General features: G+C 41.1%; 3 protein-coding genes and 2 long non-coding RNA genes across 7 annotated transcripts in view; 2 read left to right on the top strand and 3 right to left on the bottom strand.

The window, feature by feature from the left end:
- Nucleotides 1–1,213: 1,213 nt before the first annotated feature.
- Nucleotides 1,214–13,998, top strand: slc12a1 (solute carrier family 12 member 1). Of its 2 annotated transcripts, none has more exons than XM_022203191.2 (25): nucleotides 1,214–1,506; nucleotides 1,792–1,867; nucleotides 2,803–2,898; nucleotides 3,295–3,434; nucleotides 3,557–3,667; nucleotides 3,770–3,881; nucleotides 3,972–4,096; nucleotides 4,301–4,385; nucleotides 4,558–4,715; nucleotides 4,807–4,914; nucleotides 4,994–5,117; nucleotides 6,547–6,648; nucleotides 7,051–7,206; nucleotides 7,283–7,382; nucleotides 7,523–7,634; nucleotides 7,940–8,080; nucleotides 8,710–8,816; nucleotides 8,929–9,011; nucleotides 9,494–9,619; nucleotides 10,274–10,402; nucleotides 10,766–10,877; nucleotides 11,058–11,144; nucleotides 11,294–11,429; nucleotides 12,692–12,759; nucleotides 12,845–13,998. In XM_022203191.2, exons 2-25 carry the CDS (start codon nucleotides 1,801–1,803, stop codon nucleotides 12,978–12,980), a joined length of 2,721 nt encoding a protein of 906 aa, XP_022058883.2. In that variant the 5' UTR covers nucleotides 1,214–1,506; nucleotides 1,792–1,800; the 3' UTR covers nucleotides 12,981–13,998. The 2 variants fall into 2 exon arrangements, with proteins under 2 accessions (XP_022058883.2, XP_051796978.1); XM_051941018.1 differs by having other exon boundaries at nucleotides 1,389–1,506; nucleotides 4,994–5,072.
- On the bottom strand, nucleotides 6,030–8,033 carry LOC127531517 (uncharacterized). The gene is made up of 3 exons (XR_007938633.1): nucleotides 7,920–8,033; nucleotides 7,265–7,403; nucleotides 6,030–6,153 (listed from the first exon to the last, which is right to left on the bottom strand). It is a non-coding gene; the product is annotated as an uncharacterized LOC127531517 (long non-coding RNA).
- On the bottom strand, nucleotides 9,389–10,895 carry LOC127531516 (uncharacterized). Its single transcript, XR_007938632.1, has 2 exons — nucleotides 10,773–10,895; nucleotides 9,389–10,446 (listed from the first exon to the last, which is right to left on the bottom strand). It is a non-coding gene; the product is annotated as an uncharacterized LOC127531516 (long non-coding RNA).
- A 1,071-nt stretch (nucleotides 13,999–15,069) lies between the features above and the next one.
- Nucleotides 15,070–17,823, top strand: dut (deoxyuridine triphosphatase). 2 transcript variants are annotated; one of them, XM_022203192.2, is made up of 7 exons: nucleotides 15,070–15,242; nucleotides 15,872–16,028; nucleotides 16,253–16,344; nucleotides 16,451–16,495; nucleotides 16,574–16,648; nucleotides 17,275–17,345; nucleotides 17,688–17,823. In XM_022203192.2, exons 1-7 carry the CDS (start codon nucleotides 15,128–15,130, stop codon nucleotides 17,742–17,744), a joined length of 612 nt encoding a protein of 203 aa, XP_022058884.1. In that variant the 5' UTR covers nucleotides 15,070–15,127; the 3' UTR covers nucleotides 17,745–17,823. The 2 variants fall into 2 exon arrangements, with proteins under 2 accessions (XP_022058884.1, XP_022058885.1); XM_022203193.2 differs by having other exon boundaries at nucleotides 15,106–16,028.
- Nucleotides 17,824–18,049: 226 nt separating this feature from the next.
- Nucleotides 18,050–27,790, bottom strand: part of fbn1 (fibrillin 1) — a 76,683-nt gene continuing 66,942 nt past the window's right edge. The window contains exons 58-66 of the mRNA XM_022203189.2: nucleotides 26,860–27,066; nucleotides 25,879–26,004; nucleotides 25,535–25,657; nucleotides 23,846–23,962; nucleotides 21,965–22,093; nucleotides 21,751–21,870; nucleotides 20,849–21,080; nucleotides 20,578–20,758; nucleotides 18,050–19,681 (exon numbers count right to left, since the gene is read on the bottom strand). Coding sequence (XP_022058881.1) covers nucleotides 19,295–19,681; nucleotides 20,578–20,758; nucleotides 20,849–21,080; nucleotides 21,751–21,870; nucleotides 21,965–22,093; nucleotides 23,846–23,962; nucleotides 25,535–25,657; nucleotides 25,879–26,004; nucleotides 26,860–27,066 — 1,622 coding nt within the window. The 3' untranslated portion in view covers nucleotides 18,050–19,294. The remainder of the gene's footprint in view (nucleotides 19,682–20,577; nucleotides 20,759–20,848; nucleotides 21,081–21,750; nucleotides 21,871–21,964; nucleotides 22,094–23,845; nucleotides 23,963–25,534; nucleotides 25,658–25,878; nucleotides 26,005–26,859; nucleotides 27,067–27,790) is intronic.

The following is a 27,790-nucleotide window of genomic DNA, read 5'->3' as shown; positions in this document are numbered from 1 at the left end:
TAAGAACTCAGGCCATGAGAGCCTTTATCTCTCGTTTGGCGTTTATGACTTGGTTAATCGTTAAGCAACGCCTTTGTGTCCCTTAGGATGGAGCAAGGACATATCTGACACCCCTCGTTCACTGTTCTGAGGGTTGATCCAGGGAGTTAGCCAATAGCTGACAGCCACTGGGATGCAGGGTATAAAGGTAGGTCAGTCGAGACAAACTAAGCTCATACAAGAGAAGCTCAAAGATCTGCACAAGTCTAATCCTTAGCCTAGTTTATACAATAGTGAGAAAGGATAACTTCACCGGTTGATGCCGTGATCTGCTCTTTCGAAAACACGATTGGATGTTTGAAGACTTAAGACCTACACTGCTGCTTTATCCTTGACTGTTTAAATCTGAGAGTCTCCCTCAGCATTCCTGATGGAGAGGCACAGGTCTAACGGAGGGGAACATGTTAACCCCGCTTATGATTCAACCCTGGATGAACCTCCTCTCTACGAGGAGTCAGGCGAGCATAGGACGGTCCGGCCCTCGGTGGTCAGTGCTTTTGGTCATGACACTTTAGACCGAGTGCCCAACATTGACTTCTACCGCAATGCAGGCAGCATGAGCGGTCACCGAGCTGTGCGACCGTCGCTGCAGGAGCTCCACGATGTGTTTCAGAAGGTGAGTGCACGAATGTCTTTGAGGTATACTGGTAAATATGAATGATAAAGATCTGGGTCGCTTTTGTTATCTGCCTGTTCTTTCTTTATAATGGCTGGTTTGAACCTAGTTTTATTTCCCTTAATGTACATTTATCCTTCGCTTCACCTTTCGTAGAAAATAACTTACACTAGTTTTACTTCCCGAGTTCAAATTCAAGTCAGTGACTCCATAACGGCAGTCTACTGGGCTGTACACTTCGGTGAGTGAAATGAGATATTATACAATCGTTTAATCATTCAAGCTTCCTCACAAACTCAAGAAACTAAACAGGACACTAAAAATTAACTCAACAGCAATCAACACACTTCACACACTTTAGAGTTTTACTGCTTTTTATAGGGCTGCATTGCAAAAGAGATAGGATTATAGGACACTCGGGTTTATAGGTTGAACTTCATTTGCATTTCTGACCTGAATAAAAAGTGACACATCTTGAAAAAGAAAATGAAAGGAATCATGCGAAATCCCTGTTTAAGACATTGCAAAATATGATGTGAATATGCACGGCCACCTAGAGGGGACAGAAAGAACTTTGCTGCAGAAACTTCGCAACATTTCTTCTTGCAACTGACAAGTGTATATTAACACCAAGTCTACTAAAATCACAGTTAGTTTTAAACAAATTTACATGTTTCTTTTCCCCTATATTTCCCTCATTTTTCCAACAGAATGGAGCAATCTCAGTGCCAGATACTGTGGAGGACAATGGCGAGGGCAGCGACGGCACCCCTTCCGATGATCTGGAGTCTGGACCTCCTCCCAAGGCCGAGAAAGGGGCAGTAAAGTTTGGCTGGATAAGGGGCGTCCTGGTGAGTTATGCTGGGTCAGGGAAAGCTCTCTGCGCTTTATATAAGCCGGGGCACTCTACAAAACTGTGACCTGACAGTGTGTCGGAGGCTCCATGTGTCTCGATTAACACAGCAGGGCCAAGAGCTATTTTTAAAATACCCCAATATGCTGTCTAGCACTAAAATCGAAGCTATGTGTTCGATATGTTCAAGTCTGCTCATTAACATTACTGTGGCACTTGACAGAATAATAAATCATGACCCAGAGCGTTGACTTTGAACTTAAATTGTTCTTCCTTTGCACAGGTGAGATGCATGCTGAACATCTGGGGTGTCATGTTGTTCATCCGTCTGTCCTGGGTTTTCGGTCAGGCAGGATGGGGTGAGTGAGACAAGAAGACACACTGATGCAGAGTCCCTAAGCACAGTTTGTCCAGCATTTCTTATACGGGTCTTTTCATTTTTTTTTTTTGTTGTAATTTTCCACCTATGGCTACCTTCTTGTTACTTACATCTGGGACTTTTCTTCTTACACAGCTCAGGTTAGGTTAGGGACTGTTCCTAAAGTAAGGCTCACTAGATGCATGTGATGCAAATAAACTGGACTTAAGTGAGTCTGGCTACTCTCCATCAGTGAACCCAAGCATGATTCCCCTCAGTCGAAACAGGTTTATTTTCAAGCTAATGAAGTTGTCTTTGTCACCAGAGACAGATCCCACCAGTTCTCCGTACAAATTAGGGTGCTGTTAGCAGTAACTATAAGGACAATTAAAGGATTACATAGTCCTCCACTCTTTCACTGGGAATGACTGAATTGGGGCAGATGCAATTTAACTAGCCTTCCTGAGCTCCCAAAGTGATCTGTACTCGCTGAAGGCCTTTTCTGTGAGCCAAACTTATATGAGCTGAACAGTGTGTGTGTGTGTGTGTGTGTGTGTGTGTGTGTGTGTGTGTGTGTGTGTGTGTGTGTGTGTGTGTGTGTGTGTGTGCGTGCGTGTGAGGGAGGGAAACAGTGTGAATGGCTTCATGAGTGTGTTCATTGCTTAAGAACCTATCGATCAGAGGCAGCTTTTGTTCAGGCAGCGTAACTAAATGGTTTTGAGAGGCAGAGAAAGCCGCCGGCAGCAGGCAGAGCAGGTACAGCAGATGACTGTAACTTTCAGCCCCTCCGGCTCCGACTGAGCTTTAACTCTCAGAGTGTTTAAAGGAAACTGTGGGGAGGAAGTGTGCGTGTTTCATGACTGACCACTGCAATAAAATGCCCCAATAGTCGTAGTTGGGATATTTATTTTGACCTGTTACTTTTGTGCCTTTCAGGTCTCGGAACTGTGGTCATTGTTCTCAGCTGTGTGGTCACCACCATCACCAGTCTTTCCATGTCTGCCATCTGCACGAACGGTGTGGTCAGAGCAGGTGAGTCAATGCACATGAGACAACTTCATAGCCAGAAAAGTAGAGAGGCGAGATAATTGAATTCAGCTATTGACTAACCTTTCATGCGGGCATTTCATTCATAACTCATAACGCCCACAGCAGCCAGCAGCGATGGTTAAAACATTATTTATACATTTTTATTACCTGAGATACCGCACGCTCATTCTGACACAAAATCTTTGAGAATGAAACGACCAGGAGGACAATATGTGCAGATAAAGAGGCTCAAAGCTGCACCCGAATGTCACCTCTTGAAGCCTTTTCTCATTTTTATGGTCTGCTCAAACAGCCATGACGTTAAATCAATCAACCGGTGATGTGGTGATTAATCATCCACTACTGCATGTATGTGTCTACTTCATGTCGCCATTTCAGGAGGGGCCTACTACTTGATATCTCGCAGTTTGGGACCAGAGTTTGGCGGGTCGATCGGTCTGATTTTCGCCTGTGCCAATGCGTTGGCTGTAGCCATGTATGTGGTGGGATTTGCAGAGACAGTGGTGGACTTGCTCATGGTGTGTGATGTTATAATACTCAGATCGCTGTTGAACAAACTGAAATAAGTCTCATTCAAAAATATGTGACTATACACTCACCTGTACGCCTTCTCTTCCTCCTCTTTTTTTGTCACACCCAGGACAATGATATGCTCATGGTGGATCCAATAAATGACATCAGAATCGTTGGAATTATCACAGTTGTGGTGCTCTTAGGCATATCAGTCGCTGGAATGGAATGGGAGGCAAAGGTGAGAGATGAGCATTAGGCTGGTTGTTCCCCATTAACTGTTCTTGCTGTGGTAAAGCATCCTACCATAACTTTAATCAATTTTGTTTGTCTGCCCCTTCAGGCACAGATTGTTCTGCTGGTTATCTTGCTGGTGGCCATAGTGAACGTATTTGTGGGAACATTCATCCCTGCAACAGAAGTTAAGAAATCCCAAGGCATTTTCAACTATAACTGTAAGTGACCCTCTTCAAACTGATGCACATCTTCATTACAAAACAGTGATTTGACTCACTCACAAACCACCCCGTCTCTCTCCTCCACAGCGAAAATCTTCTTAGATAATTTTGCGCCGGATTTTCGAGGTGAAACATTTTTCTCAGTCTTTGCCGTCTTTTTCCCTGCTGCAACGGGAATCCTGGCTGGAGCAAACATCTCTGGAGATTTGAAGGTAACTTTGTGTTTCCCATACAAGGGTCATGTACAGGAATCACTAGCTTTACATTCTGTATTGTGTGTGTGAATCTTCAGGATCGTATTTGATAAATTTTACTTTGATTAGTAATTTAAGGTTTTGATTTTTTTTTTCACCGAACTGTTTTTTTTTTCGTTTCTGTTGTGAAATTGTCTAACACAGATTTGGGTTATTTTACAGGATCCCCAAAAAGCCATACCTAAAGGTACCTTCTTGGCCATTGTAATCACTGGTGTCACCTACCTGGCTGTGGCCCTGTGTGTCGGTAAGTACAAATAATTCATGAAATACAACTAGGAACAGAAACCCTATTTTTGGCAGACAGCAGCTTGCCTGATTTACTCTGTATGTTCCAAGAGTTATGATATTTGCCTTGATATCACGTTTTTTTTAAAAGATCCTAAGCAATGCATTCACTCTTTTCTTTCATCGGTCAGCTGCTACCGTTGTCCGTGATGCCACAGGAAACATAACTGACGTCATCCTCCCTGGAACAGTCTGCAATGGCTCAGCAGCAGTTGCTTGTGAACTTGGATTTGATTTCTCTAGGTGCGAAACAGAAACATGCGACTTTGGCTTGATGAACAACTTCCAGGTACACAGCCTTTCAAAGCAATCTCCATATAAGAAGAAGAAGGCTTTTTTTTTTCATTTCTAATGGTCTCCTATTGTTGCCTCTGATTCAGATGATAACCTTCCTGTCAGGGTTCGGTCCCCTCATCATTGCCGGAACGTTCTCAGCCACACTTTCATCAGCTCTGGCTTCTCTTGTCAGCGCACCGAAAGTCTTCCAGGTCAGTCACTCGTCACTTTTTTTTCTAAATGCAATTTTAACTTTTGGAAGTCCTTTCTAACTTAAGCTTTGTCTCTCAGGCACTGTGCAAAGACAACATCTACACGGCCCTGCACTTCTTTGCCAAAGGATATGGCAAGAACAACGAGCCCATCCCTGGTTACATCCTCACGTTCTTTATTTCTGTGGCCATCATTCTCATCGGTCAGTTCATCAGCATCTTAACCTCCTTTTAACAACAAACATCCTAAATTTATTTTAAGACTCAAATGAGCAAATATGCTAATGCATGGTTTACCGTTAGATAGGTATCATTCCATGCATATACACAGCAAAACAAAGAACATTTTGTTGGTCCCATGCACATAATAAGCCACACAAGGTTCTTTATAATCATATCAATAATCAAGTTTCTTATATTCCCTGAAGTAACTGTACTGCACTTGTGACTGCTACATAAATCCAGCTTCGCACAGTGTAGGTGTTTTTCATCAGACAATATGTTCTTAATTTAGGGTTGTGCCAGACATCAGCAAACCATCTTCTTCTGTACAGGAACAGTCTGCACTGAACATCAATTCAATTCAGTTTTATTGAAATAGCGCCAATTGCAATAAAAATTGTCTCAAGATGCTTTACAGAACACGGAGCCTGAATCCCCCAGAGAAAGCAGTAAGGTGACAGCGGCAAAGAAAAACCTTCCTTTTAGTAGGAAGAAGCCTTGAGCAGAGCCCAGCTCATAAGGGAGGACTCATCTGCTGTGTAGAGAGCGATAGAGAGAAAAAAGACGGGGGCTGGTGGACAGAAGAGAGAATAAGAAGGAAGCGTATAAATTCATTCACGCATAAGGATAAAGCTTATTAGCTTACATGCAGCAGATACACATGAAACAAACAAGATTACATGATACATATAGATGGTGCATGCAAGACAGAGTGGATAAAACGAAGAGAGCCAGCATTCAAAGTATTAATTATAGAACAGCTTAGTCGGTACACAGTGTGCTCCTAAGGTTAGTGTTGTAAGGATAAGCAGAGCAAGGAGGCAGACAACTGCACCAGTGATGATACTTGCTCATATTGCAGGTGAGTAGGCGTGCATAAAGTCTGAGTTTAAGCTGCTCCATAGGCAGAGTACAGAAAGAAAACTGTGCAAAACAGTTTGTATGGAATAAACAGTGGGCAGGTTGCTGGAGTCTGTACTGCAGATCAGAAACAGGGAGCTTCAGAGCCAGAGGTACCTGCAGAAGTGTACAAAGAGAGAGAAGACAGAAAAGAAAAAGAAGACACACAGTTAAGGAAATACAGTAGCACAAGCATGCATGGCACTGAAAGAGAGGAGAGTAAAAGAGAGGTGCTTAGGACTGTAGCAGCCCTAACTCTAAGCTTCATCAAAAAGCACATTATCACAAACATTTCACTGGAATCATTAAAACCCAAAATCAACAGACAAAACCGCACCTCACCTCACCTGTCCCAAGTAAAAAATCCATCTAGTGCGCTGCCCTCGTCAGATCATCTCACATTTTTTGCATCCACACAAATGACCAAAGCTTGTTCACAAACTCTCAAAAACAACAGACTGCGTTGGGAAATAATGCAATTTGGCTGAGACTTTTTTTTTGCCTTTGTAGCTGATCTCAACATCATCGCTCCCATCATCTCAAACTTCTTCCTGGCATCTTATGCTCTCATCAATTTCTCCTGCTTCCATGCATCTTGGGCCAGGTCTCCAGGTAAGTCTCTACCAAGTAGCTCAGAAAGAAAAACTTGTTTCCATCCACTGAGATCAATTTTTGCATATTTGATTTTGTATTTCTTGTAACTTTATAATAATATTCCTTTGTTGGCCATGTCTCCCTCGAAAAATACATTTTATTCTCAAGGGACTTTGTGGTTAAATAAATATATTCAAATCTCAGAATTATATGACGGGAAATAAAGTAAAACAAATCTCTATCACACAAAGCAATGTATTTCTTTTAGGACAAACTGAGCTGGACTAGATTACTAGATTTTACAACTCAACACTGCATGTCGTCGTCAGTGGATTTTGCTTTCTGCACAGTCTGTTTCCTGTCACTTTTCCAGAAGTCTGCATTTATAATGTGGCTGTTCTTCTGTCTTGCTTTTCCCAGGTTGGAGACCAGCATACAAATACTACAACATGTGGCTATCCCTGTTGGGAGCGGTGCTCTGCTGTGTCGTTATGTTTGTCATCAACTGGTGGATCGCTCTGCTCACATACGGCATTGAACTGCTCCTCTACATTTATGTCACGGTGAAGAAGCCAGGTGAGCTCGACTGCTTGCTGGAAAGTGGTTTTCGTGAAGCCTGCTGGGTAGAACTAACCTGTTATTTTATCTCCAGCTGTGAACTGGGGTTCGTCCACTCAGGCAGTGACGTTCGTGAGCGCGGTCGGCAACGCTCTGTCTCTGTCTGGTGTAGACGATCACGTCAAGAACTTCAGGTAAATGTCTGCTTTGCATCACTATGGGCAAATAAATATATATATTGATAGAGGAACATTTGAAACACGTGAAGCACTGAAATCAAAGGAAATCCTGAAATGCAGCGTTATATTTGTAACACATTCTTGTATCTTCTTAGGCCTCAGATCTTAACACTGACAGGTTCACCACGAGCCAGGCCGGCTCTCCTGGATCTGGCTCACTCCTTCACTAAGACCTATGGACTCTGTCTCACCTGTGAAGTGTTTGTGGTAGGTTCTACTGCAACCTTATTATCTACTAATGCAAAACCAAGCACATTTTCTCTTTTTTTTAAATATTTAAATATCAATCTTGTATTCAAATCAAGATCTGCACTTCAAGCAAGTTTAATTTTGCAGAGTGCACACTTCACATGCTGTGGATATTTAACAGAATATCAAGCAGGGATGAGGGAAAATGCCAACTGTCTGAGACTAAAGTTTAGGGTCAGGTGTGTCTTCTGAATATAAAAAAGGAGCATGAGGGAGCTCTTTTCTCTTCAGACAAATGCTTACATATGTTGGGACTTCTTTAGGGCCCACGATCAGAGGCTCTTCAAGATCTGAATGCTGGAATGGAGAGGAACCAGATGTATCTTAGGAAGGCCAAACGCAAGGCATTTTACGCTGCTGTCGCCTGCGACAACTTCAGGGATGGAACTGACAGTCTGCTGCAGGTCAGTATAGCTGTGATTTACAGCTCATTTCTCTGACTGACAAAGAGGCAAAAAAAACCCTGAGTAACCCATTCACTTAATATGTAACCTGCAAGTTTTGATCGGCAGATTTGTCTAAACAGATTTTATTGACCAATTTCTTCCTTGCAGCACTGAGTATCTATTGCTTTGTTATGACTCTGGCCTAGACCTGTGTTCAGGATCTGGCCAGGATGGGAGGTAGAGGAGGAGAGAGTTAATGAGGAGCAGGAAAACAGTATTATGGCTCTGACTATCGCACTCCAGAGATAAGGCCTGTGTTCATTGTCAGAATTGCTTACTTCAAACAAGGAGGCAGATTAAAAGCTATAATTGATTAACACTGCATTGGATGAGTCCCTGCTCACAAAATGAGATCTGCTGAGTGATGGGGTCATAACTTCTGGCAGTAAAACGGCTTCACAGCCTTCTTGTCTGGGACATTTTGAAACTTTCTGGAGTGTGCTGTTTTTTTCCCTTCTCCTCCACTTATTAAAGACAGCAGGGTTTACCACCCCAGGGTAACACTGGGCCCGTGCTGCTTCGCTGAACAGCTCAGTCTGATTTGGGGTTATGTCTTCATGCCGTAAGTGTTGTGCATTTCGTTACAGGCTTCTGGTCTTGGCCGTATGAAGCCCAACACGTTAATGATAGGGTTCAAGACAAACTGGAAGACTGCCGGAACAGAAGCAGTGCAGAGTTATGTGGGAATACTGCAGTAAGTCACAAATAAATGCACTTAGACGCATGCAATAAAAGCACACTCACTAATTAAACATGGATAGGAGATCTGTGTGCTGAACAAACTGTCCTAACTCTCTGTTTGACAGCGATGCGTTTGACTTTGAGTATGGAACAGTGGTGCTGAGGATAAACGAGGGACTGGATGTGACACACATTGTCGAAGCAGAAGGTTGGTATGAACATTTCTTCAGGTTGTGTGGTTAAATCTGCAGGAACAGTTATGCTTATTAGCAAAAAAAGTATGTTGCATCATGAAACTAAAAAGCAGCAGACATGAATATAGCCTAATATAAAAGAAAGATTTATGGTTATAATAAAAATAACTTTTAAAACATGTGTCTTGGGAATGTTAAATACCAAGACAGGTGTGTTTATTATAAATCAGCTGATCATGATCAGCAATCAATTTGAGAGTTTTAAACCACCAAGAGATTAATAAGAGTAATTGTCAGAACAACAACCCACAGTAACTGATTATAATAACATGACATTGATTAGCCAGAGTACGTTGTTCTGTAGATTACAGAGTATCAGGTAGTTGACAGATAAGGGGCTAAAATAACTTCCGGTTTATTGCTGCGCTTTTGACATGAGGATTCTGAGTAATGAATGATACACTGACAGCAATGGAAATCTGATTTTGTCTTTCAGATGAGATGCTAAAGGCGGTGAAGGAGCAACGGGACCTGGAGAAGGAGATGAGGGCAAACGAAAGGAAAGGAAAAGGACTGTTCAGGAAGAACAGGAAATCCTCTCAGCAAGTGCTAGCAACCAGAGGTATCCATCTAGAAATGATTTGTCTCTCTCTGAAATTACATAAAAACGAAGCTATCCAAAGCCAAGGTTGCATTAATAGATGAGTGTGACTTTAAATATATTGAAAAAGTAGGCCTCTGTCTCCCTCTCCTCCACGTGCACTCACATTCCCACCGAGTCGCAGGACAAAATAACATACATTTAACAAATGAAAGCAATGACTCACATCTTTTTTTCGGAATTTTCTCTACAATCACATTGAGATATAATTGAATCAACCACTCCCACTAAAGAGGTCTCTCAGGGTGTAATCCAATAATATGGTCCCTTTCGTTCCAGTTTGAAGAGCATCCCTTCAGAGCATTCCTTTAACCCAGACAGCACAGGGTGCCTGCAGACTCTCACTCTATCCGTCTCTGTGTCACGCACACAAACACACACTGAGCTGCATCTTGGCAAGGTAGCGCCGGTCGTTAGTATACAATCTGTGTCCCACTCATTGGAACATTAGACCTGAGCGATGGCTGTTCCCGCTGATGTGGAGTCAGCTCCTAATGTTGGTTCGTGCGAGTTTTCCCATCTAACTCAACTCTGCTCGCCCCGTCAATGAATTACATTCCCTTCTACTGTTGTGCTCTCATTTCTCACAACTTTCTCCTTCTCTCTCTCTTATAGTGTCAGTGTGTGGCCCTCCGCCCCAGCAGGTTGCCAAGATGAATGAGAAGTTGTTGCAGGCCAGCACTCAGTTCAAGAAGAAGCAGCCTAAAGGCACCATTGATGTGTGGTGGCTGTTTGATGACGGAGGTTCGTGTCGGTTTCCTTAGGCAGCCTCCTCTTGTGTAATTTGACTACAGATTGGAACAGATGCCGAAAAACATTGTAAAATAAAATGTGTAATGGCTGAATAGTTCCATGACTTTCAAAATCAAGTATTTTGAAGGGTAGCTAGACAATAAGGACATTGCAATAGCAGAAAAGCTGTATTTGTTCACCAGATTCATGGAAATGTTTTTAGAGATAACCTGGTGAAAAGCAATTGAACCGACATATTAAAAAAACACAACTGTCTTGGATTTGAAATGCAGAAGAAAAGCTAGATATATTGAATAATTAAATCAAACGAATTGATATTACAAAATAAAAACAATCATGTTTGTCATCTTTCAGGTCTCACCTTGTTGCTCCCGTACATCCTCACCAACAGAAAGAAGTGGAAAGACTCTAAATTAAGGATCTTCGTTGCAGGGCAGCCTGGACGCACTGAGCAGGACAAACAAGAGTGAGCAAAGAAATTCACATTTACAGTTTAACGTGTGGGAGTCAGATTTGGTGCACTAACTGGAAAAATCCGGATATGAAAATTCACAGTCACATTATAGAAAATGTTATTTAGCATTAACCTAATATACTCAACCTACGTTTATATTAAATTATCACTGTGTGTTAATTTGACTTGCAGGATGACGTCTCTGCTGGAGAAGTTCAGAATTAAATGCAGTGAGATTATTGTGATTGATGACATCCACGTCCAAGCCACTGACGACAGGTAACTCCATTTCCTTACAGCAGTAACAGTGATGCACATGGTGCAACAGTAAGAGTAAAACTTCATCAACTCACAAGATCGGCATAGTACATGTTAAAACGTGAGTATTTTTCCACAGTCAGCTCATGTTCTTATCTGCATTCCTCCAGCTTGCAGAAGTTCCGGGACATGATTGAGCCTTTCCGCCTGCATGACGGGTCCAAACGTGCTGCTGAGGCTGGAGCCATGAAGAAAGAGCACCCCAACAAAATCTCTGATGAAGAGCTGAGCAGCTTTGAGGAAAAGGTAAAACCAGTGACAACAAGTTAACAACTTCAATTTTAGTATTTGTCCCTTGAAGGGCGATTTGTTACGCAACAGTTACACAAGCGTTCACAATAAACCAACAATAAAGAGTAAAAAACATAAAATTTTAAAATGTAAAAAAAAAGAAACCCACATAAAAACTATTTAAAAAAACACAATAAAAACAATAAACATCAAACATAACATAAAATAAAGAGCAGCATTAGCAGCAAACCAGGTCATTTTGACATAACCACTTCAGTTCAAACAGCTGCTCAGTCAGCAGCAGAACATTACTTCAATAGATTGTCACGATAATGAATAAACCCCCTACAGCAGGGGTGACACACTCATTTTGGTTCATTTAGCCCAATTTGATCTCAAGTGGGCTGGACCAGCAAAATCAGAGTAGAATAACCTGTGAGTAACTACAAACTCCAAATGTTTGTTTTAGTGCACGAAAGTACATTCTGAAAATGTTCACAATTAAGAAATTGTTTTTTGTACAAAATACTATGAATAACTTGACACTTCTAAAGAAAATGCAGTTCAATTTCAACAACATTGCACCTCAGTCTATTATTTACACACTTCAGCTTACAATTTACAGGGTTTTACACTTCCACAGAGGGCCTACAAATTAGAAAAAATAATTGGTTATTGATTCATCTAGTATTTTACTTAATGATAAAAACAACAAGTCAGACAAAAAAACCCAAAACAAGACAAAAACAAGATGCAAAACGACAAAAGCGAGAAATTAAATGACAATAAAAAGAACAACAGAAGCAAGCAAGACTGAAAGGAAACACAAAATGACAAAAAATAGAAACAAAATGACAAAATATGAGACAAGCAACAAAAGTCAGACAAAAAATAACAAAAACAAGAAAAAATATTACAAAAATGACACAAAACAACAAAAAAACAATGAACAATATAGTACTTACTTTTATGATCAAAACAACTTGTCATGATCAAAAAATTATATTAAATTTATAGTTCTACAAATTTGCAATTTGCAGTTGATGTTCTTCTCTGTAATTTTTACTCTTTACAAAGTCATCCTGTGAGCTGGATTGGACCCTCTGGTGGGCCGGTTTTAGCTCACGTGCCGCATGTTTGACACCCCTGAGCGATACATTACTGACTAGTTATGATCCTACATACATAGACATAATTATATACCATCATACATTGGAGCTAATGCATTAAACAAGGACAGTACGGCTGAAACTATAAAATAACTTGCTGTTTTCCAGACCAACCTCCAGATACGACTGAATGAGCTCCTTCAAGAACACTCCAAATCAGCCAGTCTGATCGTTGTGTAAGTACAACCCGCTGTCGTCCGGAGAACATTGAACTTTGGTAAAAATTGTATCTAACATGTCTGTATTGTCAATCCCCTGCAGGAGCATGCCCATTGCTCGTAAAGGATCTATTTCTGACTTCCTCTACATGGCCTGGCTGGACACTCTGACAAAGGACCTTCCAGCCACAGTTCTCATCAGAGGCAACCACAAGAGTGTGCTTACGTTCTACTCCTGAGCACCTCGCAAGCTAGAGACGGAACAATGGTAGTACCATAACGATGAACCATGTTGATAATGTGGGCGAGCATGTGGACTATGTTCAGTCATCCAGACCAACGCTATAGTGTAACACAAACCAGCATTTTCAGCTAACTCTTACTGAGGCCACTAATAATCCAATTCTCAATTGTACAGACACTGACAGAAAAGTAATAAACAACAGACAAAATAACTAAACTGTGAAGTATTCAAACAGGAAATTGTGAGTCCCAGCTTTAATATTTTACTACTGGTTTTATTGGTTAGTCTGGTGTGAGCTGTTTCATGACAAGTTGTTTTCAACAGTTCAACTGCACTGTGTGAAGTTGCAAAAAGCTTGCCAGAAAGCAAACCTTCTTGTTATTATATGACAATGTATGGATACCAAAGTAAACAGTTGACTGTTTTGCTGGGACCAAACTTCTCTGGCAATGCTGACAGACAAGGACAAGATTATCTAAGTGAAGAAAACACTGATTTGTGAATGAGCCTGAATGGGGTTGTAGGTTTAGTTTAAGAGGACAGCTGCAGAAAACACTGCTAAATGTGAAGAACTAAGCTGTAAGCTCATAACAAAGCCATAACACGGTCAGTTGAATTCGATGAACAAAGGCAGCAACGGTTACACTGAGTGACTGTGATTGTAAAATAAATGTATATAGTAGATGTTGGAATTCAGTAGTGGATATTTTTAAGCAAACACACCTTTAATGAATGACCAGGAGCTGAATATGTCTTTTTAAACCACCGTGATAATTTAACAAATGGTCTGATTAGTTTATAAAGCATATTTTCTGAGTCTAAAATAACTTCTGTACACAGTTGTTTACCTGTTTCATATTATGTTGTTTCAATATTATATACGGTACTTTGTTCTTTAAGGAAAACTGAATGAACCAAAATATTGTAAACCCAATTATTTCTGTATATTTTATGATGCTGTCTATTTAAATGTATATCTGTGATCAACTGAAATAAAGAATAAATAAAACTTTGGAGCTGTTCTTGCTTTCATTTATTAGGTGGTTAAATGACATCAAAATTTGTGCATTGAAATGTGACAACAAAGACAGAACCTGTGTGTTTAAGTACACATATTAACTTTTTTAAAATTATTATTTCCTGTTGTTTTGCTATTTATTCAAAGTACTTGCACATTGCTTGTGCATTTTAATTTACTAAAGCTATACTTTTTAAATAGTCTTTTCCATATAATGTGATGGTGGTAGTTATAGTGGGAAACAAAACAAGCATAAAGTGTGTTATCTTTGAAACTAGGCAGTAGAAAGTGAGATACGGCTTTATGTCAGCTATGACAGCTACAAAATACTTCAGACTTCTCTGTTTTAAACCTATAGTGTCTAAGGAATAAGAGAATGCAAATAGTCACAAGGACACTTCATTGGAAACAAATGTATATTTATGCTTTTCAAAAATATTTTTAAAAGATTTTAACAGTTAGAAGCTACTGTGCACATCTTGGATATGAACACTGAACGCCAATGCTGATGTACTCCCAATGGAGGGCAGCACTGAACCTGGAGAATTAAAATTTGGGCTCTAACTGAATAATCTCATTCCATGATGAAACCCATTTGAGTGATGACTTTGTCTTCAAATTCTTAAGTGCCTTAATATATTATGTTTAGTTTGTATAATTACATAATAAGCATTTAAAAAAAAAACTTTCTTGAGGGGGATTTTGGTTATTAATAAAGTTCTACTATGAGATAATGGCTACTAATAATTATTTCAAGTAGGAGATCTGCCTAATGCACTTTATTGCGTCTTTTGCACTTCTGGCTTGATGCTAAATAGCCCTTCGTTGTCTAAGCATGTTGTACAATACCAATAAAGTTATATCTAATCTAATCTAAACAGTGTACTTTGTGTTTGTTTGTTCTGTCCATGGAACTATCCTGTATGCCAAGTCAAATTATAACAATAAAAAAAATGCCTAGAAAATACACTGGGTTGATATGATGTAAGATATATTAATGAAATATCGTTTATCCTCCTATATTTCTCTCCAAGTCTATGCGTTTGACTACCTCGGTGACAGGAGGAGGAGGGGGAGGAGGAAGCAGTGCAGATGAGAGAAATCAGACGACGCTGGCAAACAACATGAACCGAGTGTTTCTAAGGCTAAAGAACCTGCAGTCATGCTCGTCGTTTTTTGATGCTGCTCCACGTTTCTTGGGAAGAGAATTTCACACGCAAATGACAACTGGAAACAAAGGCAAGCAGGACCTTAGGATGGACGCCGCTGCTCTCAGTGGCATGTTATGACATGTTAGCTCCGCTAGCCCGTCTAGCATTTTCAAACTGACCTCTTCGGTTTCGGTCTGCTGCTGTACAAATTCTCTATTGACCGCGGCCGTTATTAAACGTTACCTTTCTTTCAGTCTGGTGCAATGTGTACATAAACTGAGGCTCAGTCGTCCTCAATTGTTATCTTTTATAAGCTAATATTTTTATGGTAAGCTAGTTGTTTGTATAACGCAGATCTCGCGAGAACTTGTCAGCAACGAGGTGACGAAACGGTTGCCATAGTTACAGAGCAGTTGAGTTCTTTCCGGTTTGTCATTAAATATATCTTTGTATATATATTTACATCACTTAATTTAAACTATTGGAGTTAATTTACTATTTTTTTTATCAACTTCGGAGAGTCTTGTTACAGTTCCGGTTTTGGTTACGCGTTTTCGAGGAGGAGCTAATTTGACGTAACTTCCTGTGCGGGAAATTCAGTGCCGCCAAGAAACTGGAGCAGACTTGTAGTGCAGACGGCTGGTTAGTAGGAGCTTTTTATTTTTAGTGCACTGTCGAATTTTAACTGTGCAAACTGTGCCAACATGCCCGCTCTAGAAGTTACAGACGCCTCTGCAGTTTCTCCAGCAAAGAGGGCAAGAACAGAAACACAGGCTGCTGAAGAAAGACCTGTCCTCAGGTTTGCCAAACTGTCTGAACATGCTATGACACCCACCAGAGGCTCGGCTAAAGCAGCAGGATACGATCTGTACAGGTACTGTGCATTAAAATTACTATTTTTAGTTTTTAATACTATGACCACATACTCTGTGAATGTAGGAAGAAAGATTCTATAGAAATCCTGCAGAATCCAGTTGCAGATTTTCTTTAAAATTGCAAATATTTAGCTTGTAGAATCTCCTTACTTCATGTAAATGCTGCCAAAATTTCTACAATGCCATGCCAAGCTGCTAACTTCACTTACCTGTATTTAAACAGTGCATATGATTACACCATTGGGCCTATGGATAAGGCCATTGTGAAGACAGACATTCAGATAGCAGTTCCACACGGCTACTATGGAAGAGTAGGTGAGTGTTTATATGCTGGTGCCACATTACACTTTTTACTAATATGGTCACAGCAGCTGCAGAACAAAAGATCAATCCTGTCTCCTGCTGTTTTTTTTCTACTCAGCACCCAGATCTGGACTGGCAGCGAAACACTTCATCGACGTTGGCGGTAAGTCCTTCCCTACTTTAACCAGATCACTGAGCAGCCATTTGAACTTCCTCCAATAAATCTGTACGCTCTCCTCAGCTGGAGTTGTAGATGAAGACTACAGAGGAAACGTGGGTGTTGTGCTCTTCAACTTCAGCAAGGACACATTTGAAGGTGAGTTTCAGCATCAGTGAACTCTCCCATCACCTGACCCATAGATTTTACTACCAGGATGAGTCATTACTCTGGTTTATTGTGCTTCATATTGAGCTTTTCTGGGAAAGTTGTGCTGAAGCAAGTTGCCCTAGTTTAGTGTTACTCTACCAACAATGAGTGTGTGTCATTCTGTGAGCACAACTTGTTGAAGTTTAATCTGCCCAGTGCTGTTATCAGGTTTCTGCTGGTTAAATAGCAACTGCTGCTGAAATGTCAGATATATGCAGCGCTGTGCCAAAGTTTTAGGCACTGAAGTAATATGGTGATCTGTTCAAAAAAATAATAAATGGGGGGAAAAAAAGAGTCAAAACAACATTGCTGCTGATGTGATGGATACAAATCTGAAGTGACTAAAATGTTGCAATTTTTAATGAAGCTGCATGTTGTGTAAATTATTCTCTCTATTTAAGTGGTTACAAAACTCACTGAAATAATTTTGATCGAACTTTACACAGTTAGCTCTGTAACATTTAATTTAGAGCTTATTCCATCCTGAAAGTGATTTATAAAGAATGCATATAAAAACTGAAGATATGAAGATCTGAATCAACAGTCTAGAGTCTATCTTCTGCTTTTCTTCTCAGTGAAAAAGGGCGACAGAGTTGCTCAGCTGGTGTGTGAGAAGATCTGCTACCCAGACCTGGAGGAGAAAGAGGTAATTTGAGAGTTGGCAAACTATATACGTACAGTTTACTAGGTACACCTAACTGGAACTAATGCAACGTCTAATTCTTAGCTTCATGAAAGTTATGATGCCCAGTTTTTGTTAAATTAAGGACTCCAAAACATTTTACAAGCTTCATGAATCTTCGATTCATTGCGGAACTGTTAAACTGTTTTCCAGGCGTTCTTAATAAACTGGCAGCTGAATGTACTTCTGCGGTTTAAAATGCTTGAAAACATTGTCAGATTTTCTATTGGGTAGATTTCATGTCATATTTGTCATCGGATTACTTCTAATAATTAAATAAAAATAAATACTTGCGTGTTCTTTCAGACACTGGATGACACAGAGCGTGGTGCTGGAGGCTTCGGATCCACTGGACGCAACTGAACGCTCCAAAGTGGAGTGGAAATGTACTGTATCTGTTTAAACATAAGGATTAGGGTGCTAATAAAGATCTTGTTTTGTACTTTGGAGACTGGTGTTTTTTTTTCTGGGGCGGACAGCCACATGTAGCCATCTTCCAAATCTCCACACGGGGGCAGCACAGGACAAGAATCACATCTCAGCCTGATTTGTCACCGATTCTCCTTGTAATGAAAGTTTAACGAGCTAAAACACAGAGATAACGAAGCACTTCGGGTCTCGTCGAATGCGATGAAAACCTGGATAAAAGGGGAAAGCACAGCAGGGAGTACATGTACACCAAAAATATGTTTTTATTGTGAATTTACATCTAAACCCTCACTGATGTGAACAGAGAACACAGACTGGTGTCAGGCTGGTCCGTGGCAATGCAGCACTGATTTTACTTGTGAGAGAATGTGTGGCCACGAAGACCTCAGTGCATAATCATGAAGGCCCAGGTTTGGCATCATCAATGTGTCTTGTGTGTGTGCAGGTGTGTGTGTATGTATACACAGTTTACAAAGGAAGTAGTTGGTCATTATAAGCACCATTACAACCCCCTCTATTCCAGGGGCTTCCTCTAGTTTACAAATGCTTCATAGATTAAAAGTGGCATTGATTATTACAGTATAAACACAATTTACATGTAGTATAGAGGAGAGCAGACAGGCTATGAAGCTAGCTGTTACGGATGCAAAGACATGAAATCTTCAGAATGGCCGATGGGACTGTATCTTGTTGACTACTGAGTTTTGGATAGTAGTACAGTGCATTCAGAAGTCTATGTGGATGTGTTGCTAGCACCAGTAAATATGAATTATTCTAGTCAGTAGGAAAGATGGAAAAGCATAGTTTAAATATGCAGTAGGAGTCATTCAAGCTCAGACATGGCTACAGCTCAACAGTCCACAGTGCGTTCCTTTCCTCTCCTAACCTTTCTCATTCTGTTTCATCTTCACTCCATTAAATTAATATCTGGGGAAGGAGAAATGTGTTAACTTCCATGTATCCAGGTTTGTTCAGTCTTTTACCTGAGGGGAGGAAATGAATTTATTTCAGACTATTGGGACTCACCCTTTTTATCTTCCGCCTAGGCCGAGTTCTAAATAAACTCCGCTTTTAGAGCTTTCTGCAGTCCACATGCCCTTCAAAGCGGCATCTGATTCCACATATCATCATACAATGTTAAACCCTACAATTAGAAACCCTATTCACACCCTCAATAGTGCCTTAAAACACAGCTGGAGTTGTGTGTCAGGGCAGGATGCGTTTCATTTGGAAATCTTGCATATTGCCTCCACAGAAATTGTATCTATGATATGTAGAATCATCTTTGGTAATCAAATGACGCAGCCCCTCCCCCACCCCCTTCTAGTCTCTTTGGTGGCGAGCCGTTCCGCCCGTTGGAGCAAGTAGAAGTTGCCCCGAACTACTGACCCAGAGTCAGAAATGTTTGGCCTTTTAGGGGAGTGTGAGCCTGACACCGGATTAGCAGCTGCTGGCAACATCTGCCTCTCTCAGTCTTGCGATGGTTAATGGAGGATGATCTGCACCCTCATCTTCAGTACGTCTCCCAGCTGTCCTGTGAGGTAGTCTTTATCGTGTCGGTCCTCCAGCTCGGCCAGCTCCTTCTTCCTGTAGAGGGGCATGCTGCTGATCTGGAGGGAATACGCCCCTGGCAGGAGGGCCTTCTTCTTGCTCAGATGCAGGTAGCTAATGCCCTCCCTCTGGTTGATTTTGAAGTAGCCGTCCTCGTTGCCGTAGTCGATGCTGTAGCGGATGTGGTCGCTGAGCGTGGATAAGGCCGGGGTGAACTCCAGGATGTGGTCGCGGTTGCTCAGGTCGCTGATGTTCAGGTGGAACTGGAGGGTGTCTTCGATGTCCACACTGGCCAGGCTGACTACGTCCTCCTCAGTCAGCTGCAAGGAGAAAACGTGGGGCAGCTGAATTTACAGGATTATGAGACAAGTGACTAACAGCACAGGACGTTCTCTTACATTAAACCAGAAAACAGCAACGGATGGTGGGAGTACATGATGGCGATTTATGCAAAAGCGAGGTTGTACGTTCCACCCAAGCATCCTCTCCTACCTTTTCCCCAACACAAAGGTCTAAATCCTGTTTTAAAGCCTAAGAGTAAGCTTTCGTCTAGATTGATTATGTTCATTTTGTCATTTTCTTACATTTAATTAGCAATTCTTTTTATCTGGCAAAGTTAGTAAGGGTGGTTGTTTTACCTGCTGATATGTTTCAACTACGCCGGCAGGAGGAAGAAGGAACAAGAACACAAAAAGAAAAAGCCCATCAAGAAAACCAAAAATCAGCCATCATGGACCACTGGAAGAGATATAACCAGATTATGGACTAGGAGAAGGGGAGGATTTTAACATCGGAGGTCAACAAGCACAAGAGGTGATAAAAGAGGCCATAGAAATCAGAAAGCTGGCCGGTCTGACAGATCTGTCAGACCGGCCAGCTTTCTGATAAAAAAAATGACGTCATCACACATCAGATGACACGAAGGAAGACTGCAGACTCGGTCGAAACATGTCAGCATGGTAAAACAATCACCCTTACTAACCTTCTTCAATAAAAAGAATTGCTAATCAAGCTTTCTTGTAGCTATCAGTCTGAAAAGTAGTTAAGTTTTAACATTCTGAGTCAAAAACGTACTGGAACTGGATCATGAAACCTGCCCCGACTTAGTTTTTAAATGCTGAATGTGTCCTCAGGTTGCTAAAACTGTCAAAATCCCCTAAAAAAGTACAAACATCATGACCTCTGCCTCCAGCCCTGTATGCTGCACACAGATTACCTGTATGTCTTCCAGAGGATCCTCCTGTGTTGAGTTGGTGCTGCGACGTTTGCGTCCTTTCTTGGGATAGCCGTTGATCTTGCATTCATAGCAGGCCTCAGGTGAGAGTGAGTTATCATCCACCTCACCCCCTGGTCCACTGGAGCCACTACTTGTAAAGCCTAAACCTGTTACACAGTGCCTGGAACAAACACAAAAGCCATCAATCGGGCATAAAAAAAAAAACACCTACAAGCTGTTTTTTTAAACACACAGCCAGTCTTTTACGCACCCCTGTCCTGCACGGAAGTACCCAGGTGGGCATCCGCAGAGGTAGCCCCCGTCTGTGTTTGAGCAGCCGAACTTGCAGGGGTTCTGGCTGGTGGAGCACTCGTTGATGTCCGAACAGCCGCCGCTGGTCTGCTCGTAGTTGAAGCCGGTGGGGCAGAGGCAGCGGAAACTCCCCAGGGTGTTGTGGCACGACGCTCCCCCGCAGATCTGGCTGTTCAGACACTCGTTCTCATCTGGGTCACAGGAAGTTGACGGGAAGTAAACAAACAAGCGGTCATTCCAGTTTAAAGGCACAAACAATGCTGGGAAAGTCTGACATCGAGTGTTGTAAATATGTGGAGAGATTCAAACTAAAAATAGAGGTTTAACTAACAAAAGCTTGTTATTTTGGGGCATACACTGAAGTACACATGCTCATAGTGAACCATGCAATTAGCTGGACTATGCCCGAGCTGTTTCTTGTTATTTCATGTACTTAGAAATGTTTGTGTTGCAACATGCTCTTCTTTTCATTTGGTTTCGGTGCATATTTTAGATCTGTGTCATTTCAGAGTCAGATATTTTTGTCCCCATGTATTTATGGGTCTTTTTATGAATTACAGGTGTATTAACAAAAACAAACCTCTTTTTGTTTTTTTGCATTTTAAGTCAGACACTGAGCATTTCCTTTTCCCTTGGCTTTACAACTATAAGAACAAGGCTGAATTATTTTTCAGACAGAGGAGGATAAAAGGAAACCATTTGGTCCATATTTCTATTGTAAAAGTGGTGGGAAAGAGGTGGAGGCTCCAGGTCTGACTCCAGCCCAGAACTTCAAGGCTGCATGGTACATACTTTAGCAGCCAAGTCATCAGACGCTCCAAAAGGAAAGAATTTTTATATTTGCTGATAAAGAGGACTCACCAACACACTGGTTCCACTGGTAGTGCTGCAGGTAGCCTTGAGGGCAGCTGCACCTGTATCCACCCACCAAGTTCTGGCAGCCATGCTGACACCTGTGGTTGCCGTCACACTCGTCCATGTCTGCGGGAGGAAAGCGTGCACGGAAATCAGTGTGAGCCTTTTCTTTCTGTAATTACTCAACTGATACTGGGTTTCGTTTCAATTGTTTTCAGACCTTCACAGTTTTGTCCATTGGGGTCTAATGAGAATCCCCGCTGGCAGTCGCAGCTGAAGCTCCCCGGAGTGTTCTGGCAGACCCCGTTGGAGCCGCACAGATTTGGGTCTGTTGCACATTCATTGTTGTCTGTACAGAGAGGAGAGAAGGTTCAGACCGGGGTAAAACTGGAAACTGATATAAAGGCCGATTATGACCCCGATTTGAATGTGCTGAGTCACTTTAAAATCTGTCGGCATCTGCCTCAAAAAATAGGGCAGGTCACTGGGACTGTTGGCACGAATAATCTCACAGTCTGCAGGGCTTTAGGAATAAAACCTCTCACCTACTGATTTAACGTCACACCAGAAGAGGTTAATTGCTAGCATGTGAAAGCTAAAGTTCATGCTTGACATGGGGGAACAACAGTTTGACAAAAAGCCAGCATTTTCTGGAAAAGGGGTGGTAAGGTGATGTATGTTGTGACTGGAATCGATAAAAATCTGCCTGTTGTTGAAGCTGTTTAAGACCTAAAATCAAACCGGAGAGCGGTGTAATCTCTAAATCTCAGCTGTTAAGATGTGTGATCCTGGGTCTTTTCACGGTTTGTTGAGGTTTTGAAAGTCTTCTAATATGTTTCCAGCTTAGATCTCCATTTGGTGGAACAGTCAACATGTGGGACGTGGTGCTGGAGATCAGAGGGAGAGACTACACCGTCCACTGGGCAGTCAGAGTATGGATTTTAACCTTCATGTCGTCCTGCGGGTCAGATTGACCTGTTTGAAAGTTTGAAAGTGTGGGAAAAACTATACTTTCACAGTGAAATTTATGATGTCCACATTTTAGACATTTTGGGGAATTTTTTGAACATTTTTTGATGGACAAAATTTGATGGAAATGTTAAAAAATGTTTCTTAGGAATTTCGCTGGATTTTGGTAGATTTTTTTTCTGAATGTTCTTAAAGAAAATATTAGACGTTTTGCTGATATATATGTGATCACTTCAGATATTTTTACAACTTTTTTGGAACATTTTTACTCTTTTTTAAAAATATTTACAAGAATTTTCTTGCCAAATTTGGGGGATTTTTAAAAAATGAAACTTTGAAGGAATTATTAGAATTTTTTCTTGAAGGTTTCACAAGTTTTCAGAAATCTGGGGATTTTTTTTTCGACAAGGAAACAATATTTTATGGTGCCTGTAAATGAAGACAACAGGAGAATTAAGCAACTATTGTTTTAAAGAAAGAATCTTTGCAATCAACATGAGTGACTAAACATTATTATACTTCATAAGCAGCACTTTCAAGGAGCAGATGCGTTGAAGAAATCTAACAAAGAATTTCCAATATGACTGGAAAAAACACTTTGTACCAGTGAGCATTTGAAGTTCGGTGTGTTACAGCAGCAGTACCCGAGGCATTATTTGAACAAGCGTTTCATGTCACTCCCATGTTCTACATGTAGATTAAAAACGCATCCAGACCTACTGTAATGCCATTTGTCTGGGGTAATTCCTATAGTCAAAACTGAGGGTTCCCTGTCTCTGATTTGATGTGAGGTCATGGGAGCTGCTTTATGGCCTGGAAAAAAGCTTGAGGTAGTCATGGCGATCTACTGCAATGTTCCATAACAAAGCATCGCTAAGCTGCCATGACTACAAAGCGGTCCAGCCTAATAAGATCAGGGTGATATCAGCCGGAGTCCATTAGCACTGAATGAGTTTGTAAAGGTTAGACAAGAGGGTGCTTTGGGGGTCTATTATCAGCTGAGCTGAGAGGTACTATAAGAAATTACACCGTGCAAGGACAAATTGTGTGTCCATTTTTGGAATACACAGACTGCCGTGTCAGGAGGATCACTACTTACAAAATATCTGAATGAGTGTTGTTGTGTGTTTACCGATGCAGGCGGTGTGATGCTGGGTGAAGCCAGGAGGACATTTGCAGGTGAAGCCACCGATGGTGTTGACACACAAGAACTGACAGTTGTGCTGTTTGGTCGAACACTCGTCCAGGTCTGAAAAGTCACACAACACAAAACGTAAACTTCCTGGAAACTGTTCAGTGGTTTAAGTAGAGCATTTAAGACGGTGTGGTTGGATTTGTGTCAGACCGCACTACTGTATGGGGGCTGCTCTTTTTCTGAGACAAATTCCAGTCCTTCTACAGTCACTGACCTACAAATGAACTGCAAATGAACCAGACACCGGAAACACAGAGGGGTACTGTAGAGGGGGAAACTAAAGCTATGGTAAATAAAGATGAAAGGGGCACTAAGAAAAAGTGAGCACCATGAGCGCACTTGTTTGGACGTATAAACAAGCCTGATAAACAGAGACACAGACAGATGCTCCGTGTCACAGGCCCGGAGCGCTGAGTGCACATTCACGAACAAACATGTGCACGTGCTTCCACTATTTCTAACCGAGTGTCTCAGGACAGTGAGCAGAACACTGGCCGAACGCCCGGCCAGCTCAGCACTACAGCAGCTCTAACCTGGAAACTAAATCAAGCAAGAAGAGTGCGTCGCTGAACTCCACTGATCTCTGGACTGAACGGGGACTACTCAGTATCTAGAGCAGGGGCGTCAAACTCATCTTAGTTCAGGTTCCACATTCAGCCCAGTTTAAGCTCCAGTGAGCCGGACCAGTAAAATAACAGCATAATAACTTATAAATAACCACAACTCCACATTTTCATCGCACGTATCTACAACTGAACAATATAATATTTTACTTTATGATCAAAATGATAAAACAATGCAAAAAAAAACCCTCAAAAACACGACAAAATATTACAAAAACGACACGAAAAAACAAAAACAAGAAAAAAAATGACAATTTATGAGACAAATGGCACGAAACAAAACAAAAAAGAGACAACAATTTAGACAACAAAGTTACAAAGCAACAAAAAAATGGACAAACATAAATGAGACAAAAAAACTCAAAACAACAAAAATGATGCAAAAAATAATGAATAAAGCAAAACACAAAATGATAAAAGCAAGAAAAAATAACAAAAAATGAGACAAACAACACGAAACAAAACAAAAAATTTGACAAAAAATTACAAAGTGACAAAAAATGGACAAACGAAAAAAATGAGTAAAAAATTCATACAAATGACACAAACAAGACAAAAAATGACAAAAGCGAGAAACAAAACAACAAAAAAGTAGACAAACAGCACAAGTGAGACAAAAAAAATCACAGAACAACAAATAAAGCAAAACACAAAATGGCAAAAATAAGACAAAAAACATAAGCGAGACAAAAAGGAAACACAAAACAACAAAAACCAGAAACAAAAAGACATTAGACAAGAGTCAGACAAAATATGACAAGAACGAGACGCAAAACGACAAAAGAACAATGAGCAATCTAGTATTTTACTTTATGATCAAAACAACTTGTTAAGGTCAGGAAATGATTTTGAATTTATAGTTTTACATATTAACAGTTTGCAGTTAATGTCTTCGCTGTCATTTTTACACTTTGAGGGCCGGTTGGACCCTCTGGAGGGCCGGTTTTGGCTCGCGGGCCGCATGTTTGACACAACTGATCTAGAGGTTTCTGCTGTGGGTCACCTCTGCAGCTCTTTCCGTCCTCTTGCAGGATGTATCCTCTGGGGCAGGAACAGAGGTAGCCTCCCTCTGTGTTCTTGCAGATGAAGTTGCAGGGCTTTGGTGCCTGTATGCACTCATCCACGTCTAGAAAAGAGACAGAAAGAGTGAGCGACAGATCGATCCTGGAGCCTGAAATTCCAAAAGGGGAGATGATGAGACAGACAGACTCGGGCTGCATTTTTCAGAGGAGTGTGTGGGCAGTCCACCCACATAGTTTCGGCTCTTTACTAGACAGCAGGAATGAGGATGGGAGGTAGGGAAAGAGTCCATAAAGTGTAAATGCTGGAGGTGGATTCAAGCCTTACCCACACACAGAGTGCCGCTGATGTCAGTGGTGTAGCCGGGTTTGCAGATGCAGTTGTAGGAGCCCAGAGAGTTGATGCATTGACCGTTCTTGCACAAATTCCCCATCACACGACACTCATCAATATCTGGATGGAAATGAGAAAAGTGATCCCTCACATAAACACATTTTAATTCAAGTATTAGTCAGCTACGTGAGAGGGATTAACGGCATATTCTCTAAGCCTTGGCCTCTTTCAGAAAATGTTTTTTGCCAATAACAGGATTAAAATAGAGAATAACCCTTCCACACAACCTTGGGGATTTTGTCTGTATTTTGATACGCATCAGAGCTGTGTCACGTGTAAAACTTAAGATTTTTAGCAGCAAAGTGAAAATCAATGCAATGCAAGTGGCTTGAACACATCTGCTACAGAATTTAACACTCGTCACCTGTAATTTAAAGGACAATATCAATCCATCCCCGTAATTTACTCTATTAATAATAATAATAACTTGCTTTATTTTTTTGTTGAGATACCTTATAACTGCAAAAGTCAGTCTTTTAATGCTGCTGACACTAAAGGGGATATTTTAATGCAAAAACAGGTCAAAGTTTCATTTTTCTTCTCACAAATGCATGTTTACTTGTTGTTTTCTGACAGAACTAATGAATGCAACACTTTTCTGCAGGGAAGTTATACATCTGGGACACTATGGCTTCCATGAAACTCCTAGAGATGAATAGAAACTGGTTGGAGGAGCTCAGATGTGACTTGTGGTTCATGTAAAACTTTAAGAAGTCTTATAATTATAGATCTATTATAAAGTTACGGAACCCCAACTTATGTTTGCTTTATAAATGAAACATCACTTCTTAGTACCAGAGAAAGATCCACTCTGTTAAACTGTAGAAATTCAGCCGTGGATTGTTGACTATTTATCCTGTTTTTTATGACTGTGATCAAGAAAATTGAGCTCAAATCTCTTCAGGAGGAAGATACCTCTGCCATCAGTGGTGAACCCGGGTCCCTGAGGACACATCTTCTTGTACTGGGTGGTCCCTGGCAGCGGGCAGAGCTCACAGTTGGTTCCCCACCCTCTGCCTCCGTCGCAGCAACACTCGGACTTGGTCACCAGGTTCCTGTTACTAGAGGTCATCTGACACAGTGTGGTCAGGACTTCGGTGAAACAGAAGCCTTCGCGGTTATCTGGAGGGCGAGAAAGACAAAGGAGGGGTCTGAGGAAAGCCGACCAAACCACCCAGACGGGAGCCGGCCTCACACAACCAGACGTAAAGAGATAACCCACACCGCTCTACTATCGCCCATGTCTGCGAGGAGGAAGATAGTCGAAGAAACACGAAGCTTACAAATTCCCCCCGGAGGTTTTCTCACAGAGTTCAGTAGATCACGGCTATCCAGAAGTGTATAATTAGACTAGGGAGGAAGGTTCTGAAAGTATTTTCCTGCCCCAATCTTGACAGATAGAGTGGTATTTTTAACGAGACAGCAAACACAGCCATGGAAAAGTTGAATTCCCACTGAGACCAAAACCTTTTCACCTAATTAGACAAGATTGATAAAAATCTAAATATGACGGTCATAAAATCAGGTTCTTTTATTCTTGGTAGGTTATGGGAAACTCCAAATTATTCATCTTGTCAAACTGCAAAGTAATATGAGTGATTATTGAACCTATAACCCTGTTCCAAATGTTTACAACTAGTGATATATTTTGAACCTTTGGACTCCAGAACTTCCCACCCCATTATTACATCCCAATCCAACATCCAATTTGAGTCAGAGATGCTATCAAACATGTAAATATAGCAACAGGCAGACAATAAATAAAGCTTTTTTTCTTAAATGGTAACTTTACAGCCGTGTGTTGTACAGACTGACTTTATACAAGAAGCCTCCTCTGAACAAACTG

Source organism: Acanthochromis polyacanthus, chromosome 2, assembly GCF_021347895.1.
Source record: "Acanthochromis polyacanthus isolate Apoly-LR-REF ecotype Palm Island chromosome 2, KAUST_Apoly_ChrSc, whole genome shotgun sequence".
In the NCBI taxonomy this organism is placed as follows: domain Eukaryota; kingdom Metazoa; phylum Chordata; class Actinopteri; family Pomacentridae; genus Acanthochromis; species Acanthochromis polyacanthus.
The sequence above is the reverse complement of the archived record's forward strand: the minus strand, read 5'-3'. Positions and strand labels throughout refer to the sequence as shown.